This window comes from Netta rufina, assembly GCF_964035555.1.
Source record: "Netta rufina genome assembly, chromosome: 2".
Lineage (NCBI taxonomy): Eukaryota > Metazoa > Chordata > Aves > Anseriformes > Anatidae > Netta > Netta rufina.
In genome coordinates this window covers 79115392-79133000 of record NC_140124.1, presented here as the reverse complement: position 1 = coordinate 79133000, position 17609 = coordinate 79115392, and the positions used below count along the sequence as shown (strand labels likewise).

At 36.5% G+C, this 17609-nt stretch overlaps 1 protein-coding gene across 4 annotated transcripts in view; it reads right to left on the bottom strand.

The window, feature by feature from the left end:
• The window catches only part of RELCH (RAB11 binding and LisH domain, coiled-coil and HEAT repeat containing), a 72758-nt gene that overhangs the window by 18583 nt on the left and 36566 nt on the right, over positions 1-17609 (bottom strand). For 3 of the 4 annotated variants that reach the window (XM_084282011.1, XM_084282012.1, XM_084282013.1), the window contains exons 11-16: positions 12361-12473; positions 7728-7818; positions 3534-3605; positions 2573-2713; positions 1722-1886; positions 646-793 (exon numbers count right to left, since the gene is read on the bottom strand). In XM_084282011.1, the coding sequence (XP_084138137.1) occupies positions 646-793; positions 1722-1886; positions 2573-2713; positions 3534-3605; positions 7728-7818; positions 12361-12473 (730 nt within the window). Of the gene's footprint in view, positions 1-645; positions 794-1721; positions 1887-2572; positions 2714-3533; positions 3606-7727; positions 7819-12360; positions 12474-14926; positions 15029-17609 lie in introns of those variants that run through there. The other variant, XM_084282014.1, reaches the window with a different exon arrangement.

Genomic DNA, 17609 nt, shown 5'->3' with positions numbered 1-17609 from the left:
AATTTAGTTCTCCTTTCTTCTACTGGTAATCATTTTGTGCATACCCATGTCTTACATATTTCTTCTGTATCAATAAACTGATGTTTGTAATTAGTTAAATAGCTGAGAAAGGTTTTTTTGAACATTGACTTATTTCATAGCAATGGAGTAGGAGTGGGGGGATGAGGGAAGGAAGTAGAAAGACTTTTTCCCAAAAAGGGAAAAAACAGAACAAAAAAAAAGTCATGACAAATCTTCCTATGTTGGAATCTAGCTTTTTGAAGAACAGTAATTCTCTCCATCAACTCAGTCACATTAAAGGAAGTTCATAACACGACAGAGGTTCCCTGAACTTCTCTCTCTGTTCTTGCTACATCTGAAAATATAACAAAAAAAACAGGTAGAGTAGAAAAAACTGGGGACAGGAACTTAGATTATCATCTTATAGACAGTGTGATATTAAAAAAAACACCACCACCGAAGTTTACGCACAAATTCTGCAACTTATTTTTTTGTACTAACCCTAAGTATTTGAAAATTCCAGGTAAATGTGGACTATGCACGATTCCTGAAATTTCTTCTTTGCATGTAACACTGATTTGAGATTTGTCACTGAATTATACTTACGTTTCCCAAAATTTCACTTATCATAAATTCATCATTTACCTTCTATCTGTGGTACTTCTCCCTGAAGCTTAGCCTTGCTTGCGAAAGGTGCATTCTGTAGCACCAATGCAAACAATGAAGGAATCAGTGACTGCAAAGCAGACAGATACATGTGGAGCTTATGTTCGTCCAAGCCATGTTCTCCTTCCTGAAACAAACAGGACATTTAAAATTTCAGGTTGGATGCACTTGTGATGAACTCCTACACAGAAATGTTAATTATATAATAGTAATAATATAATAGTATAATAATATAATAGTAATATATCCTGTAATAGTAATATATATAATATATATTATTATTATAATAATATAATAATATAATAGTAATATATCCTGACCACAAGTGTACTTTGTGTCACCACCCAAACACCCTTCTCACCCTTAGGATACTTCTCAAAAGAATTAAGCAGCAAAGCCTTTGGCATTTAGTGCCTCACATCACTGAACATACCAATATTCTGAAAGAACATTTTTCAGCACATTTTGAAAAATGGGACTCTGTCATCTCAAGGATCAATGCATCTAAAAATTGAATAAACTAGTTACATGTACTCTGGAAATTGTCAGCTTGGTTAAGAACGTTAAATTGTATGAGATATCCTATTTTCCAGAACCTTCCAGGTATCTACCCCAGGCACACGTGCAGACAAACAGACTCAAAACTGCAAACCACTTAATTAAACCATTCAATTATCCTTCTTCTGGTGTGCAATAAATACTGCACTTTATTAAAAGCTACACTGTGTGACACTTAAAAACAATGTAAATACAGGACAAGTGTATTCAGAAAAAAACACACTATCTGGTCACAGAATCGAGTAAACTTCTTCTGAAATGCACATTGATTATTGGGCTATAAAACAAAATGTTGTTAAAGAAGCATCTGTTTCGTTTGTTCTTTTTTGTTTTCTTCCCATTTTGAAGCACAAATAAATGTTAGAGTTACAAAAAAAATATATAAATCTCCAGAGAGTTGCTAACATAAGTAGCAATTTCTTGTGTTTTTAAAAAGTCAGTATATGTACCCAAGATACAAAGAAAACTCTCCAGTGTAGAAACAGCTGAACACATACCCTGAGCAGTTTTTCAATTTTATTAAGCAGTGTAGGTATAAGATGGAACTGTAAATTTCCCAGCTCTGTTGTCCAGGCAGCATATGCAGGTAAAAATACCTGATGTGTTGCACTAACTACGCGTTCTGAAGGGTCTCCTAAAGCCGAAAGCAGCAGTTCAAAGCCCTGAAAAAAAAATTAAGAATATAACGATTTTTCCTACACTTTGTGCTAAAGATAGCTACACAAAATATGCACAGACTAGAAAAAAATCACCTATTGTAAAACTCTTACACTAATAAAAAGTAAACCAAAGTAGTATATTGAGGCCTCTCAACATACATTCCCACTTCATCTGCAAAGGTAAATAACACGTAGTCCAACACCTTGCTAGCGTTTTTTTACCATCAAGTTATCAGAATTATTACAAACACATTTTACCACTCCACCCTCAAAAACTCATGACAGGAAGAGAAATTCTTCACTTTCAAGAACTGTAAATATTATTAGCTAGCATTAATAACAACTACAAGTAGGCTTTGTTGCAGTAGATGAATCTTTGCTAGCAAATGATGATTTCAAATTGGCTAATAGTATCAGGTGGGCAATGAAGTGTTATCTTCTTGAAAGTGAATTATGAATTATTAAAGAAGCTTCTGTATGAAGCTTACACCCAAGGTTTTAATGACACTTGTAAGTATATGCTTTTTTTTCAGTCTCAGTGATACAATAAAAATGAGCATCCATATAAACCATGAACATTTAAAAGTATCAAGAACTGTTTAATAAAAATATTTAAAATTATGTATTTCCTGCTCACAAAATAAATACAAAACACATTTCATAGACACAGAACCCAACTCAAGCTGTACCTGTTGATATTTGTCTGGATCGTCAATATATCCCATAATGATGCCAAGGCTTTTGATCACAGCTTCTCGTACCAGATCTGCCTTATCTTCCATTAGCATTTGCTGCAGCATGGAAAGTACTAATGAACTACGAATTTCCTTCTGTTTGCAGAGAAGAAAAATTCTTGTTAAATCCAATAAACAAGACATGCTGGTTCATATCAATTTTTATAAATAATTTGCCCTTCTATTAGTGTTCACAAACAACAATCCCTTCCTCCAACTATGGATTCCCTTCTGAATACTATGCATTCAGCTGCCAAAATAGAAGATGAATTAAAATAAAGTTTTAGTAGCCTCATTAGAGAGCCTTTTGTCCTACTAAGCACAGAACTGGAGTCCTTTAACTCATACGGAAACACGTACCAGAAATAACTGACAGCAAAATACTACCATAGGCCTAGATTTAGAAGAGTACTTAAAACAGAATTCTTAATCATTTTATTGCTAAATTGGAGAAGTAGGTTTTTAATTACGATTATTTTCATCTTTGTCTGAAGCTTCAAATTCTAGTTGGCCACTGACCAAACTTTGCTGCCTCTTTTGACTAGCAGCACTCTTCATGTCAAACATTCCACAGTGTCCAAAGAACTCTGTTACTGGGTGCCAATTATTTTTTCAGTGATGATTTCCTTAAAGGTAGTTAGGATCAATTACTTCATGTTTTCTGAAGCAAAGATGATTTTATCAGGCTACACTGGTTGTTAAGGCACGTTATAGCTACACTGACCTGCTCTCCTCTATAATAATACATATCCTCCTTATTGAATCTCCTCTATGTGACAAAGTAGAAGATAATGTGACTGTCTACACATAACATCCACCCTTGGCTGTATTTAAAAAGGTAACAGATGTTTATGTCAAGCAACAGATTTTAATCTAAGTTTCATGGAAAGTATTAAGAGTCATTATTAATACTTACTGGAAGGTAAGGTGCTAGAGCTCCACAAGACTCTGCTACCAGTAGCCGTCTCTCTGGGTATTTGTGGTTGATCTGGTGAGGAGAAACAGAATGGCTATTTGCTTTGCAGAAACCAGTATTCAAAATGTGGTTAGAATGAACTGCAACAGAGGGATGTGTGTGCACCTCTTAGATAAACATTGGCTGTGCCTGTAAAAGTTGCATATGGGTACAAAGCAGACTCAAATTCTTGCACTGAGGCATAGAGGCAGGGCAGATACAGCCTTCTCCTGTAAGTCAGAGCTTACTGTACGAGAAGAAGCTGGGAAACATGTATGGAAACGCAGTAAAAATACGGGTAGAAAGCAGTGCATGGGTTGCTGGACTCAGAGAAAATATTCTCCAAAGAATATGAGTAACTTAGGAGCTGGAAGATCCTGATATATGTCTTGTCCTCTAAGAACTACACAAGTGCCCTCTAGTGATCTGAGCCAACCATTGTAGCATAGCTGCCCGGGTCTTGCCAAGCAGTCAGGGTCAGGAGAGGACACAAATACTAAGCCTAAAAGTATTTGCATACTTTTGAAGTTCTGTTCCCATGAACGTGTCACGTCTCTAAGATGTGACTGAGCACAGTTCCTGTTCTCAAGAGCCTCTAACTCCTGTGCTGCCTACCTTCCCTTTCCAAAGGCCATTTGAAAATTCTGCCACAGAAATTTGATATTGACACTTCTGAAAAAGTTTGCATCCTGGTGGAATCAGCTTTAATGTCCAGTGAGAGAAGAGCACTAATGGCTGTGCAATGAAAAACAGGTAATACGTTTCAATACACCTTGTGAATAAAAAAATTTTAGGGCAAAACAATGACGGGAAAAGTGAATAGTTTAATCCTGTCAGGTAAAACAGGATATGCATTTGGTGCGACTATTCCTTTTTCTCTTGCTGTGCAGAGGACCAGCTATCTTACCATGGAAAAGACCAAGGTAGTGCTGCCATCTGTGTCTTGGCCTTTACCGGGCAGACTTCTCTTCAGCAATCCCAGGTCCCTAAAAACCATGGGACACTTTGGAGCCAGGAAGACTTACCCTTGGGAGAAAATGATCAGGTTAGGAAACATTTAAACAAATTGGACACATAGGAGTCTATGGACCTTGGTGGGATATACCCCTGAATGCTAAAAGAGCTGACTGCTGTCGTGGCAAGACCACTCTTGACAAACACTGAATGGCTGTTGCAATGGGGGAGGTTCCTGAGCACTGGAAGAAACCAAACGTGACCGCTATCTTCAAGAAGGACAAGACAGAAGATCCAGGGAACTACTGATCAGTCTGCCTTACCTCACTGTCTGGAAAAGCATTGGAGCAATTCATCCCAGAAACCACAAGAACATGATTGGGAATCATGTTCTTCAAGTCAGCATGGATTTGGGTAGGAAAACACACACTTGATCAGTCCTATAGCCTTTTAAGATGAGATCACTGCCTCAGAGAACAAGGAGAAAGCAGCGGATGTTGCTTATCTTGACTTCAGGAAGGCTTTTGATACTGCCTCCCATAGCATCTTCACATATAAACTGATGAAGTCTGGGCTCGACAAGTGTGCAGTGAGGCAGACAGAAACCAGGCTGAACTAATTGCAGGCTCAAACGGTTGTGACCAGAAGCACAAAGTCCAGCAGAGGGGGGTCAGTCCCCAGTGCAATGCCCCAAGGGGTGATTCCACGGCCAGTAAGGAAGATGTGTGACAAAGTGTTGCACCCAAGCAGAAATAACTCCCATGCACAGGGCCAGGCTCAGGGCCAACTGGCTGGAGAGCTGCTCAGCAGAGTGACCCAGAGGGCCTGGTGGATACCAAGCTGAGCTCACAACACACCCTCACAGCCAAGAAGGTATAGGGTATTCTGGGCAGCAGTAGGATGACCATAACGGGTAGGTAAGGAAAATGGTTCTTCTTCTCTCCTCAGCACTGGTGATACCAAATCTAGAGTGCTGTGTACAGTTCTGGGCTCCCCAGCGAGAGAAACATGGACATATTTTAGCAAGTCCAGCAGAAAGATAAGACAATTAAGAGATAGGAGCATCTGATATATGGGGGGAAGCTGAGAGAGGTGGGTTTGTTTCATCTTGGGAAGGGAAATCTCTGAAGATATATCATGCATGTGAAGCAAACTGAACCATCAAGCATGAAAGAATTTCTTGAGTGTCTTCGATAATTTTTATTATTTTTTTTTGGCATTCATACACCAACAGGGCACCTGTAATATTTTGCAAGCATGGAGATTTAGATTTCATAGATGACAAACACTATGGCCCCACATCAGGCTGCTTTTAATACTTAAGCCAAAGATACCATTAGTTTTATGTGGCAACTTTCTAAACACAAAGTCCATACTGGTAATAGACATACTCCACTTCCTGAACCTCTGCCTACTTGGGGGAAATTGCAAATACTCATTGCATCTGGTTTAGGCAGAGTGGTAAGGCAATATAAATATTGCCCCTGTTACTGCAAAGACATACCGACATACTGGAAAGGAAAAAAGAAAAAGACTCAAGTTTCTCTAACGCTTGTTCAGGAAAGATTGCTAGTCCATGACAATGTAAAGGTAACTGTAAATTGATTATAATTTCTTTTCTTTTGTCTTTAATTAGTAGTACTACATTTTTTGGAAACCGGTTAATTGGTCACTAGCTGTTAGGGAACTTTTAGCATCCACAGAGCCTTGATCTAAACTCAGATGAGCAAGCCAGAAAATTCTACATGAAGAGCTGTGAACAGCAGGTAGAAACATTGCAAAGACTAGCCTGAGATCCAGAGTATGCAGATAAAAATGCTGATTGTTCTGAAAGCCCAGTCCTTTGCATTTGTAAATACATTTTGGTTGGAGCCCAACTACATTAACCCCTTCAAGATTAAGGGATTAGGGGCATCTACTGAGAGAAAGTAAAAAATCATACTGTATGGGTACTTTTGAGTTCTTTCCACAAAATCATTTCTGTGACAATGAGATTCAGCTAGTATTTTGCTGGAGAAAATGCTGACCTGGGCTCAGTACTGCAAACAAAGTCTGGCAAACTGCATGAGATAAATGCATGATGTCATATGGCTTGGCAGCCTGATACGCTGCACTGTCACAGTTGGACTGGTTTGTCTTGTGCATCAGCAATTATCAGGAAACTGGAACGATGAAGATGGGCTCTTACTGAAGTGAGACTGGTTCCTCTAAACACTGTTTAACTTTCATGAGAAGGACTAAGAAAACAAAACAAGGTTTAACTGCTGTGGGTCTTTCCTTTAATCAACGGATGAATTAGTCATACACATAAGCACAAATGCTACATCTAATATGCACTTGCACTGTCAGAAAGCGTTAAGGCAATTAAAAATTGGACTTCATTGTGAAACAGAGATGGCTGAGTTATGCATGTGGAGAAACAGGAGACAATTATCAGACCAGAAAGACAGGGCCATCAAAGCAAGCATTACAACTCTTGTCATAGCTTAATTATTCACCATCTTTTAGGTGATGAAATCTCTTTCCTTCCTAATGGTAGGAAAAATAAAGATTTTCACCCGAACTCATCTTGCTCTGTTTCTGTGTCTCAGAAAGATCATTCAGTTTGGTTGTTTGGTTCTTTCTGTTAATTCAGACTATCTGTAGAAAAGGTCATTGTGATTCTAGAAGTCACATTGTAAGCTTCAGGCTGGTCTTGGAGGTGTAAGCCATCTATACTCCTGACTACATTAATTTTCTGTTGAAGAATTTAAACTAGCTGAAGTGTGGATACTGCTCCAAGGACTTATTAATTACAATGTAAAAGTCATCAAGTTATATCTTTGAATGCAAATGGATTTCCAACAGGCTAGAAATGACTGTTTGATATTTATAAACACACCTACTTGGCAATAGGTTAGACAGCACTGCTGATGAAGGTGTGCCTATCTGCACTTCTATATAACATGCAGGTCCGTGATGTACAGATAGCTAGAATCTCCAGATACACTTGATCAAATTTTCTGTTTCTGAATTCTTTTCCATGTTACATAAAGGTATATATAATGATGACAAAGACCATCCAAATACATCTCTGAAAAATTCCTTGAACAGACATTTATTGAAAAACAAAACTAGAACAACCTCCCCTTCAGCAAATAAAAGCCAACATTTATGAAGTTGTAACTAACTTACTAGTGTAAAGCACAAAATAAGCATTACCTGTTCCCAACACTGTGGTAAAAGCTCAGCTTCTACACGTGTTGGTCCAACATGTCGGGCAAACGCCACGCAACCGGTCAGTATCATCTGTCTGAAAACATAAGTTTAAAAAATTTAATCTGTTTATAAAGAGAAGCTCTATAACATGAGATGCCCTAATTCTTTAGGTTAGGAAAAACGGGTTTAGTCAGGCAACAGGTAATTATCTACAGTCAAAATCTCACTCCATACACACTGACTGAAAGGCTAAATCTTAAACTGAAAGCCATTATATTGTTTTCTACTTAATATGCCTTTTCAAGAAACTAGTAGATCCAAAACGCAAAGGACCAAAGCCTGAAAATCTCTGACAGGGGAACCCCTGAGCACTCATTTCCTAATGTTTGAGATCAGGAATATCTAACTAAATCTCTGATACAAGTCTTAATTCTGAATACCATGATTCACCATGCAATAACAAGATCTAAGTTTATTAACACTACCTACTGCTTTTATTTAGAAGCATCTGTTGGTTTGAATGACCTTTGTTCAAAGTCATTTCGTTCTTTCACGAAATGGTCTTGCAACATTCTAATATGCAAGTTACTGTCATCTCTCCCAAAATACTGGACTTTACTCTTGTCAGAAATCTTCAAAAGCCCATTATGGAAAGGACACAATCAATCAGTAGTATATACGATTTCTATTTATATTCTTGCTAAAAAAAAAAAAAAAAAAAAAAAACACACAACAAAAACAATTTAGGAGATTTAGAAATACTAATTCCTAAATGATTATTATTTACTATTAGGATCCAAAAAAACTTAAAATACAAATGACCTTTTGACCAATCCATGCAATCAGCTGGGTGAGTAACTTCAGGAACTGTGTGAGGTCAGAAATCCCTCATCATACCTACATTTCAGACATTTGAAGAACCACCTTCCTCACAAACAGCTATACACAAAATGAGGTTCTACTGTAGATCAAGAAGTAAAATTTAACTTAAACTTGAGACAGTCATTTTATCACCTTTACAGTCAGATTAGAATACTACTGAATTTGTTCATTAACACTTTGCAGAAGGCAAGACAGAATTAATCTGATACTGTTTCAGTGTCATGTCTGAACTCCTGAACATTTACTGCAGCTAACAGTATGCCCTTAAGGTTGAAAGGCAGAGATTCTGCTGATTATTTCTTAACCAGTAATACAACATACTCCTCCATCAAAAGGAGACGCGTTCACTTTCAGAATATTTACAAGGAGAAATAGTCTACCTAAAAGATTTTTTTCCTAGCATGCTTTAGGCCAAACAACACAAGCTTATTATTTTTTTTTTTTAAATAATTTTTTAGTTTCTCTTCCACGTACAATGAACTAGACCTTTGATCAAGGTAAAAGGCTTGGGGGAAAAACAAAAATATAACGATTAGATAAGACTCGAGAAATCAAAAGCTGATGTTGTGCTAGCAATATGGAGACAAAAGACTGTGGCAATTCCAAGTTCTACAACAAACAAGAGAAATTCCTGACCTACACACTGCACCTAATCACAGAATTGGGCAACAGAGTATACTTTCTTAATATATTAACAGCAAATAGCAGGATACAGTACTCATGTGAAATCTACTGCATCAGACAAAGGGAAAAAAACTCGAAAAACTTTAATGAAATCTCAAAATTAAGGCAGACTTCCCTTTTGCCTTGGTGATAAAGTTGGGAGCTTTCAGATATTGCAAAACTATTCGAAAATAATGTTTGACATATTTTAGTATAATCATCCTTCAAGTATGTGACAACAGTTGGTGTTTCAGGGAAAGGAAAGGTTGAAAGGAACTCAATGACAAATTATTGAAGCAAAATACTTTAACACTGAACTCTTCCAAAAATTGCTGTCTAGACTAGATATGGGGCAAAATGTATTTCTATTTATTGTCAAGATGCTCTCTTTTGTTAACACGATGTTGAGAAGGCTTTCCACAAACAGCTGTCTTCAGCTTACGTGCTTACGATCCTCTAGACAGGAACATAAAGCCAATCAGTACTACTCAGCTTCATCAGTACAAAAACCAAAGTGAAATCAAGAATTGGACTCAAGGAACATGGCAAGAGTTAAGAGCACAGCTTAACACTTCTTAGCTCTTCCCAGAGGTTTTAGAAAGTGGCTGCATGCACTGGTTAACAATTTAGTCTTATAATACACAGTTCAGAGTCTTTTGTTACACCTGAAGTTTACACTAAAAACTTGCTTACAAGAGCTTTCCATCAAATGTCAACAAATTACATGAATTCTGCATGAAGTGGCATTATATGACCCAAGAAAACTCATACTAGTCCCACTAAGTGTAATGTATTTTAATTTTTCTTCAGTAAGAGAGCTGTTTCTACATATATTATGCTTGGAGATCTTCTCAAGAGTTTACATTTCAATCTATGTTTTAACCTTGTCCTAAAAGACCCAACAATAAACTACTTTCTTCATGGCTCCCTGGCTTCCAAAAATGACATAATTGTCCAAAAAGCAGTTCAAGTAAAGCTAACACGTATTTGCTTGCAGAAGAGGATTTGATACACATTTGGAAAAGCCAAACAGTAAATTAATGAGCAGAGCCTTGAGGATAAAAGGGGGCTTGTTAAATATTACAAATGTACAAGACTACGGTGATATGCTACATCTGCAAGCACCAAAATGCCTTTTACAGGGGCAAGGACAACACAAGCTTTCTGACTAACTGTTAGCATACTTTACAAGGTCAAATATTTATAGTAAGCAGCACATTTATTTTAATGGGTTGCTCAGTAAAAATGCGATGCCATATTTCAGTCTCCTACATTTAACAAACTAAAAAAGTCAGCTTATCATCTGCTACTTTAATGTATAATGTAGGCCTGTACAGCGTAGCAGCAGGTGACTGAGTAACATAAGAGCTAATTAACATCATTGTCCTGGTGATTAAACCTGAATGTCTTTGCTCACTTGATAGCACACAAGACTGCTAAAACATTATTTAAACTTACTTAGATAAAAAGCAAGCATTAATAATATACTTCCATAAAAATGTGATATAAAAAATTACCGACTGAAAGAAGCTCTGAAAATGTATTTCCCAATTTTTATTCAGAATCTTTTCTTTGATGGAGGTTATTCTTCAGTAAGGTGCTGTGGTGACATGAAAATTGACTACAACTTACTTGTGTGTAAATAAATCATGCATACATGGCATGTACCCCTCTGCTTCCAGGGAATGTAGCAGAATACTCTTCCCAAATTTATTATGAAAACAAGTTAGAAATTTATATCTGAAAATGATATTTCACAGCAAAGAATGAACAAATTTAAGGAAAAAGCAAGTTGGATTTTCTTCCTTCTTAGCTGCTGGAAATGACATACCCAACAGCAGCTAAACAGGTGTATGAAAAATCAACTTGATAGGCCACTGACCTTGTGACAAATCAACTACAAGGGACTAGAAGTGAGATGCGGCTTCCTGCCCCCCTCAATCACAGAACAGTTTTAGCTTCACAATATGCATGGGACACTGAAAACATTTTAGAGAACTGTACACTTTTCAGAAGCAATTTCCTGATGGACCTGAAGTAGAACAAGGACTGCTTCTTTATGTCATTTCAACCTGCGTGGTGCCACTGTACTACAAATTAACTTATTTATTTATACTTTTGTGTCTGTTTTAGTCTCCAAGCCATCACTTTCAATTACACATCATCACTATATTTTAACATGGGAACAATTTAAAAAGACACCAGAACACTTGGGTTTCAGAGATTCTCAAAAGAAACATGTTTGGCTTATTTCACTAAAGCCTATTTTGTCTGAAGACAGAATAGAGAAGCAACAGATACAACTGCTTTACAGTAACTCTGAATAAAATAATGGAAGAGCTACAAATCACCAAATATGAAAAAACTTTCCATAATTAAATAAAACATACCAGCTAGGATACAGACTTTCAACCTGAAGGATCTTAATCTTACCCAGATGGGTACAAAGTCAGACACTGACTACTAAAAAAGAATTACATTTATAAAACTAAAAACAATATTTTGTTTCAAAGTCTTAACTAAAATAAAACAAAGCTCTTAATGCTTGTCAAAACTAAATAATTTGCTTCAGACTTCTGAATTTTTATTACTACTTTAGTACTGAACAACAAAAAGAGTACTATTTTCCTCCAACTATTTTCCCATGCTAAATAAACATGGTATTTTAGCTCACAAACATATGGGAAACTAAAACGCACTAAGAGAGGAGTTTAAAAAAGCTGCTTTGATTCCTCTATCTACCACTACTAAGAAGTAGGATCTCTAAAAAGTAGGATGCTAAATTAAGAAGCAGGATCCTAAAGTTTATTTTTACAGAACATCCCAGTACATCCTTAAGGGAGAAAGGGACTGAAATGCTACACTGCAGCTAACCAAGCACATTCTTGCATTTCAGTAACTAGAAAGTACAGGTTATAGAAATGGAAAGCCCCGAAGTCCACACAAATTTGTCACCATTGTACCAACAAAATATCAGCTTCAGTGAAACTTGCTTAAAATCATCCAGTAATATCCAATTTCTATTAGTTCAGCTTCTTTGACACAGAAAAAATGTTCTTTCTTGTCTGGCAAGACACGAACGCAAACACACCTTTGCTCATCATCTGGCCGTTTGATCAAATTGAACAGGATGTGTAGAAGCTGATCTCTCTCTTTGGGTTCAGGATGGAGGCAGGCCGTACACAGGATGAGTGGGATCAGTTCCTAAAAAGTTGCAAGTAGGGGAAAACCAAACAAAGTAAAAATTCTTTTGGCAAATTTTCTTAACGGAAAAAGAAACTAAGAAGATAAATCTAGTCACGTAATATCAAAAAAGTTACAGATGTTTTAGTCTTGACCTTTTATAAAAGTGACACGAAAAAGGTGAAGGCCTATGAAAGTTAGAATTATTTTCCTGCTAGGAAAGATTAGGGGACAACCAGTACAGATAATAAAAAGCCCTACAAAAATTACAACTAACGTATGCAGGTCACTTGCAACCAGAGTTACAGGACATAAATGGTCTGTGTTTTTTCCGCTACCTAAGAAACTAAGAGAGCTCCACAGACATCTATGGAACAACCTGCGGAGTCAGAGATAAAATGTCCAGTGAAGCACACACAAAATTTTCATGCACAAATTTGAATAAGCATCATGGAACATACACTGGTAAAGGTGACTGCAAATACCTTCTATTTTGTGTTGATTGAGAATGACATGGTTTCTTAAAAGAATTTTTTTTTTCAATAAATAGGCAGTATCTCAGCCTCAATTTTATCTTTAGGACAATTTGTTTTCCTTAACGAACAAACTACCAACAAAATACCATATCAAACATTAACTAAGAGAAAATACAAGATTGTTCACAGAAGCAAAGATTTTCTTATCTATATGCCTTAAAACCGTAATGGTATTCATTCCCAGAAGAAACAAATGTTTGTAAAACATGGACTGGAAGTCCCTTTCCTTGACCCTAATAATAAGAGCCTTTACTCCAACCCAATTTGGAAACCACACAATTTCCAGTTGATTTTAATAATATATGGACAGAAATATCACAATGGGAGTTTGGGGGGATAAAAGCAAGACAGACCGAGGTGTCTGCAGAGAAAACACAGGCTAGTAGCCAGGAGACTGCCTCTCCCACCCTGCCCACACTTGGGAGCCAATTTCCACAGAAAAGCTCTTTGCAAATGAATAAGCAGTGACAAACAAGCAGATGACACTGGCAAAACACTTTTCAAATTACCAGGAAAGATTGTACAAAACCTAGAAAAAACTGTAGTTCTCTCTAACATCTTTGCAGGGAGGTGCCGAATTCCACTTGCAGACATTCAAAGTGAACTATTCTTGATGTTCTTGAGAAGTAAGCTAACTAAACAAGCTCAACTTTGATTATCCTGAATAGCCAGAGCTATGTTTATTATAAGCAAAGAAAAATGCTCTGTTTTAGAGCATCGCCTAAACTAGTCTACTCTTGACAGTTCTTGTTTGCATTTAAAAAAAAAATAGTCTACTCAACATGCTCTTTTCCCCCCTGAAGATGGCCAAAACAGGTCCTAAACCGTATTTCAATGTACTGCGAGTCACTTTAACAATATTTAACCTATCAAAAGGTATGGATTAGGAAAACTACAATGAGACAGATGAGTGCATACAGAAATATCTCACCAACCACTTCAAAAATCTGGAAGTACAGAAGGAGAAACGAAAACTAGATTTGAACAACTGGACACTTCTATTTCTCAACATTTTAATACGAACCAATTTTTGTTTTTGCTTTTCTGTGATTTTAGCACAATGTAAAAAAATGTGAAAATGTATTAAAGAGAAATTTTACAAATGTTATTGCACAAAGAGCTCAACTTTCTTCATTTGAAACCTCCATTTCCTCTGGAATTTGCACTTTGTATGTTATTCTTTTTATCTTTAATTTTCATTTTTTGCTCCTATTTAAAATTCTAAGAAGGGAGGGGACTTAACTTATTTATTCTTGTTTTGTACTTCACAGAAGCATTTTCTCTACTGCAAACACTGTTATAATTCAAAAAGATTCTAAAAAAAAAATACAATAAGAATGCCACTCTAAATACCAATACTGATACATTAAGGTAAGATCTTTCAAAAAATAAATCCAATTGCATTTTGTATATACAAAATCACTAACTTCACCAGAACGATTACAGGTCATGGAAAAACCTTTTTACTAAAAAATAAACCACATTACTATGCTGAGGCACAACTTTCTGAAGGCTACTCTAAGTTCAAATCATCCTAATAGCTTTGCAAATATTCTTAAGGATTCTTATAAAGATTATTAACATATATATATCTCCTGTGAAACGGGACACATAGTTTTAAGGAGGTTTTGTTTCATCTGTTGAAATCATTACACTGACTCCACTTTCCTACTATGTCTGAGTACCTACTCAAGAATCTCAATTGCTCACTCAGAACTACTGTATTTCAAATCAGTGCCATGAGGGCTTTTTTTAAAGCTTCCTTTCAAATTAAAGTAAGTTAATAAAGTTTTTTTTTTTTGTTTTTTTTTTTTTTTTTTTGTTTTTTTCCATCTGAGTCTGTATGAAAGGAAAACACCTCTGAATATTCACCTAGACAGCTGTTGATGAATTACCTAAAACCACTGATATGGGGCAGATACAAGGCTAATTCTTTACCTTGCAGAAAGCTGGTTATTACAGCTGATGGAATTAGCTGTATTTTCTTGTCCATTGGTCATTCTTTCATGCATACTATGGGAGAAGAGAGCGTTCTCTGCATCGCTGCATCAGTGCTGCTACAGTTCCTTCTATTGAGGGGAGTGGAGAAAGAGTGAAAAGTCTCGAACAGTGTTGTGCGTGTTCCCTACAGACTTCAGAGAAGGGAAGGTAAAACTGGAGATGAAAGGGTCTTTCTCTAAAGAAGAACAAAAAACTGCTCTGATTGATGGGCAGAACACATCAAGTGAGGTCTTCTGAAGATTTAAGAAGGGACAGATTCTTGTCTGAATATTCAAGATGATTAAGAACACAGCTGTACAACACCAACTTACAGGCAGGTTCAAGTTCATTCCTTTTTGCTGATAAAGGACATGCCTTAGATAAATCCCAGATTTCTCATTCTCAAAAAAGCCAGCAGAGGAACGCTGTAGAAAACCGCACATTTTCCAATAACACAGAACAAAATTGGCATTTGGCTAATCAAGGAGAGGACTTCCAGTGCCAATTGAAACATTCTGCCTTCCTTGGGAAGGAATACCACTTGTGCTGACACTTAGATGTTAAGAACTTAAAATTAAAAATGTTCTTTTTAATTCTTCTCTATTCTTAATGTTCTTCTCTATTTAATTTTGGATCTTTCCTAAACATCCTGTACTTGCCCCACAGTCGCCTTTCCCTTTTGCCTCTGACTTCAGAAAACTGTGATTAGTTTCTACTGCAGCCAGCAAATGATACCAGAAGGAGTGACTCGCATGGTTTTCTCATTAGACAGCAAGCAGACTGCTATCATATTCTCGACGCTTGTGATTTCATGAGCGAGTCCAGAAATAAATCACATCATACTGGAGGTCTCGCCTCTACTACTGAAAAAGTAAGCTTGTTTCTGGAGCAGTTTGTATTTGTGAGATGTCCAATTGCAGAAGGGAGAGGGAAAAAAATTTGTTTTTACTGTGAAATGAGCCACACACAGGTAACCCATGGACAAGACCACAAAGGTGACCTAGCACACTGCACAGAAGAACTGAAACCGCCCAGCTTTTTGTTTTGCTTCTGGGTAACTCTCCCTTTAGGTCTCCCCAAAGAAAAAAAAATCACATTTTTTTCTACAGCATGAAATATACCACAGAACCTTTGCACAACTTCTCCCTAACTTATAACAACATATTCTGTGATCTTGGAACAGGATTCACTATTTGAGCTGACTGAAGTTCTCAATAATAACATTTACATAGGCATATGAAGCAGCTCTTCATTATGGTGAAAAGCAGGTGGCTTTTTGACAGGAACTGGTATTACCTCAACTAGATGTAAAATAGTTCCTCCTACATGTTTATGTATATATATATATATATATATATTTACACATATTAGAGCAAACATTCGTTTATTTTGCTGGCAACTTTCTTGATAGGTAGCATGGTATTTTCCTATCAGTGTTGTTGCCCATTTACAAGACTTTTGTTCGATTTTCTGACAAGTCTTGTACTACTGAGTTTCTCTCACTATTCATGTCTTTTTGTTGAAGTGTTCATCAGCAAAATCATCATCTCAGAGAACAAATGAAATCAGTGTTAAGTGCCAAGATTGGTTACTTCAATAGCTCGGCATAGTCATCTTCTTTGTTATTTAAAATATTAAAATTAACAACACAGCAAGGAGTTGTAAACATCATAAACCAGGATGACATTATGATAGATCTCATGAACGTGCTCCTTTTATTCTCCTCTGCTAGTCAATGTTTAAGTTGTGATTGAATGTTATATATTATAACATATTTGATACTATATTAAATTACATTACAAAATATTACAATTGTATATATTTTTTTCTGTAATGTAAAGCCTCTGAATATTATGTAAAGCTAACAAAATCTTGATGGAAGCAACTGATACAGCTGCAGGTGCTAGTTAAGTTACAGGTACAGCATCTCTTGTGCAAGGATGTCTTTGAAGTTCAGAATTTAGACATCTTTTAGTTCTAAAATGAAAAAAATATTTAATTGTAGTGTTAATACATGACACAAACTGTAAGAGCCTACATCTGCCTAAATTGTACTAAGTAGCAGAAAAAAAACTAATTGCTCATTTAAATGTTTCTCTTCTCCCCTATTATATTCCTTTATTTCTCCCCTAAAAGAGGAGCAGTCTTTTAGAATACACTGACGGATGACTGCTTTCATGCCTGGGAACATGTGTGTGTGTGTGTGCGTGGTTTTTTGTTGTTTTTCATTGGTTTTAATTTTTGAACAAAGCCTGCATTTTATGACTTTTAAAGGATAAGACTGAGATGAAAATCCGCGGTCAGATATGCAGTGCAACTGTGCTGAGACAGATACCTATGAAACCAACCACAGGCTAAAGTGCCTTGGTAGTGAGTGTCTGTGTGTAGTTAACACATGCTACTGCAAACAACTTCACAGCTACAGCATTACACTCTTCTTGCCAAGAACGGCACTCAGAGCTTGCAGATTCAGCATTCTCTCCTTCAACTCTGAAGAAATAACAGCAGAACTTTTTTCTTAGCACGCTCAAGTTTCCCAACACAGGGAAATGTGAGGACATTCAATAAGCTATTGCTATTATGATTTTGCTAAGTTTGCATTACACTAATGAAAGCTAACATGATAGAGAAACTGATCCTG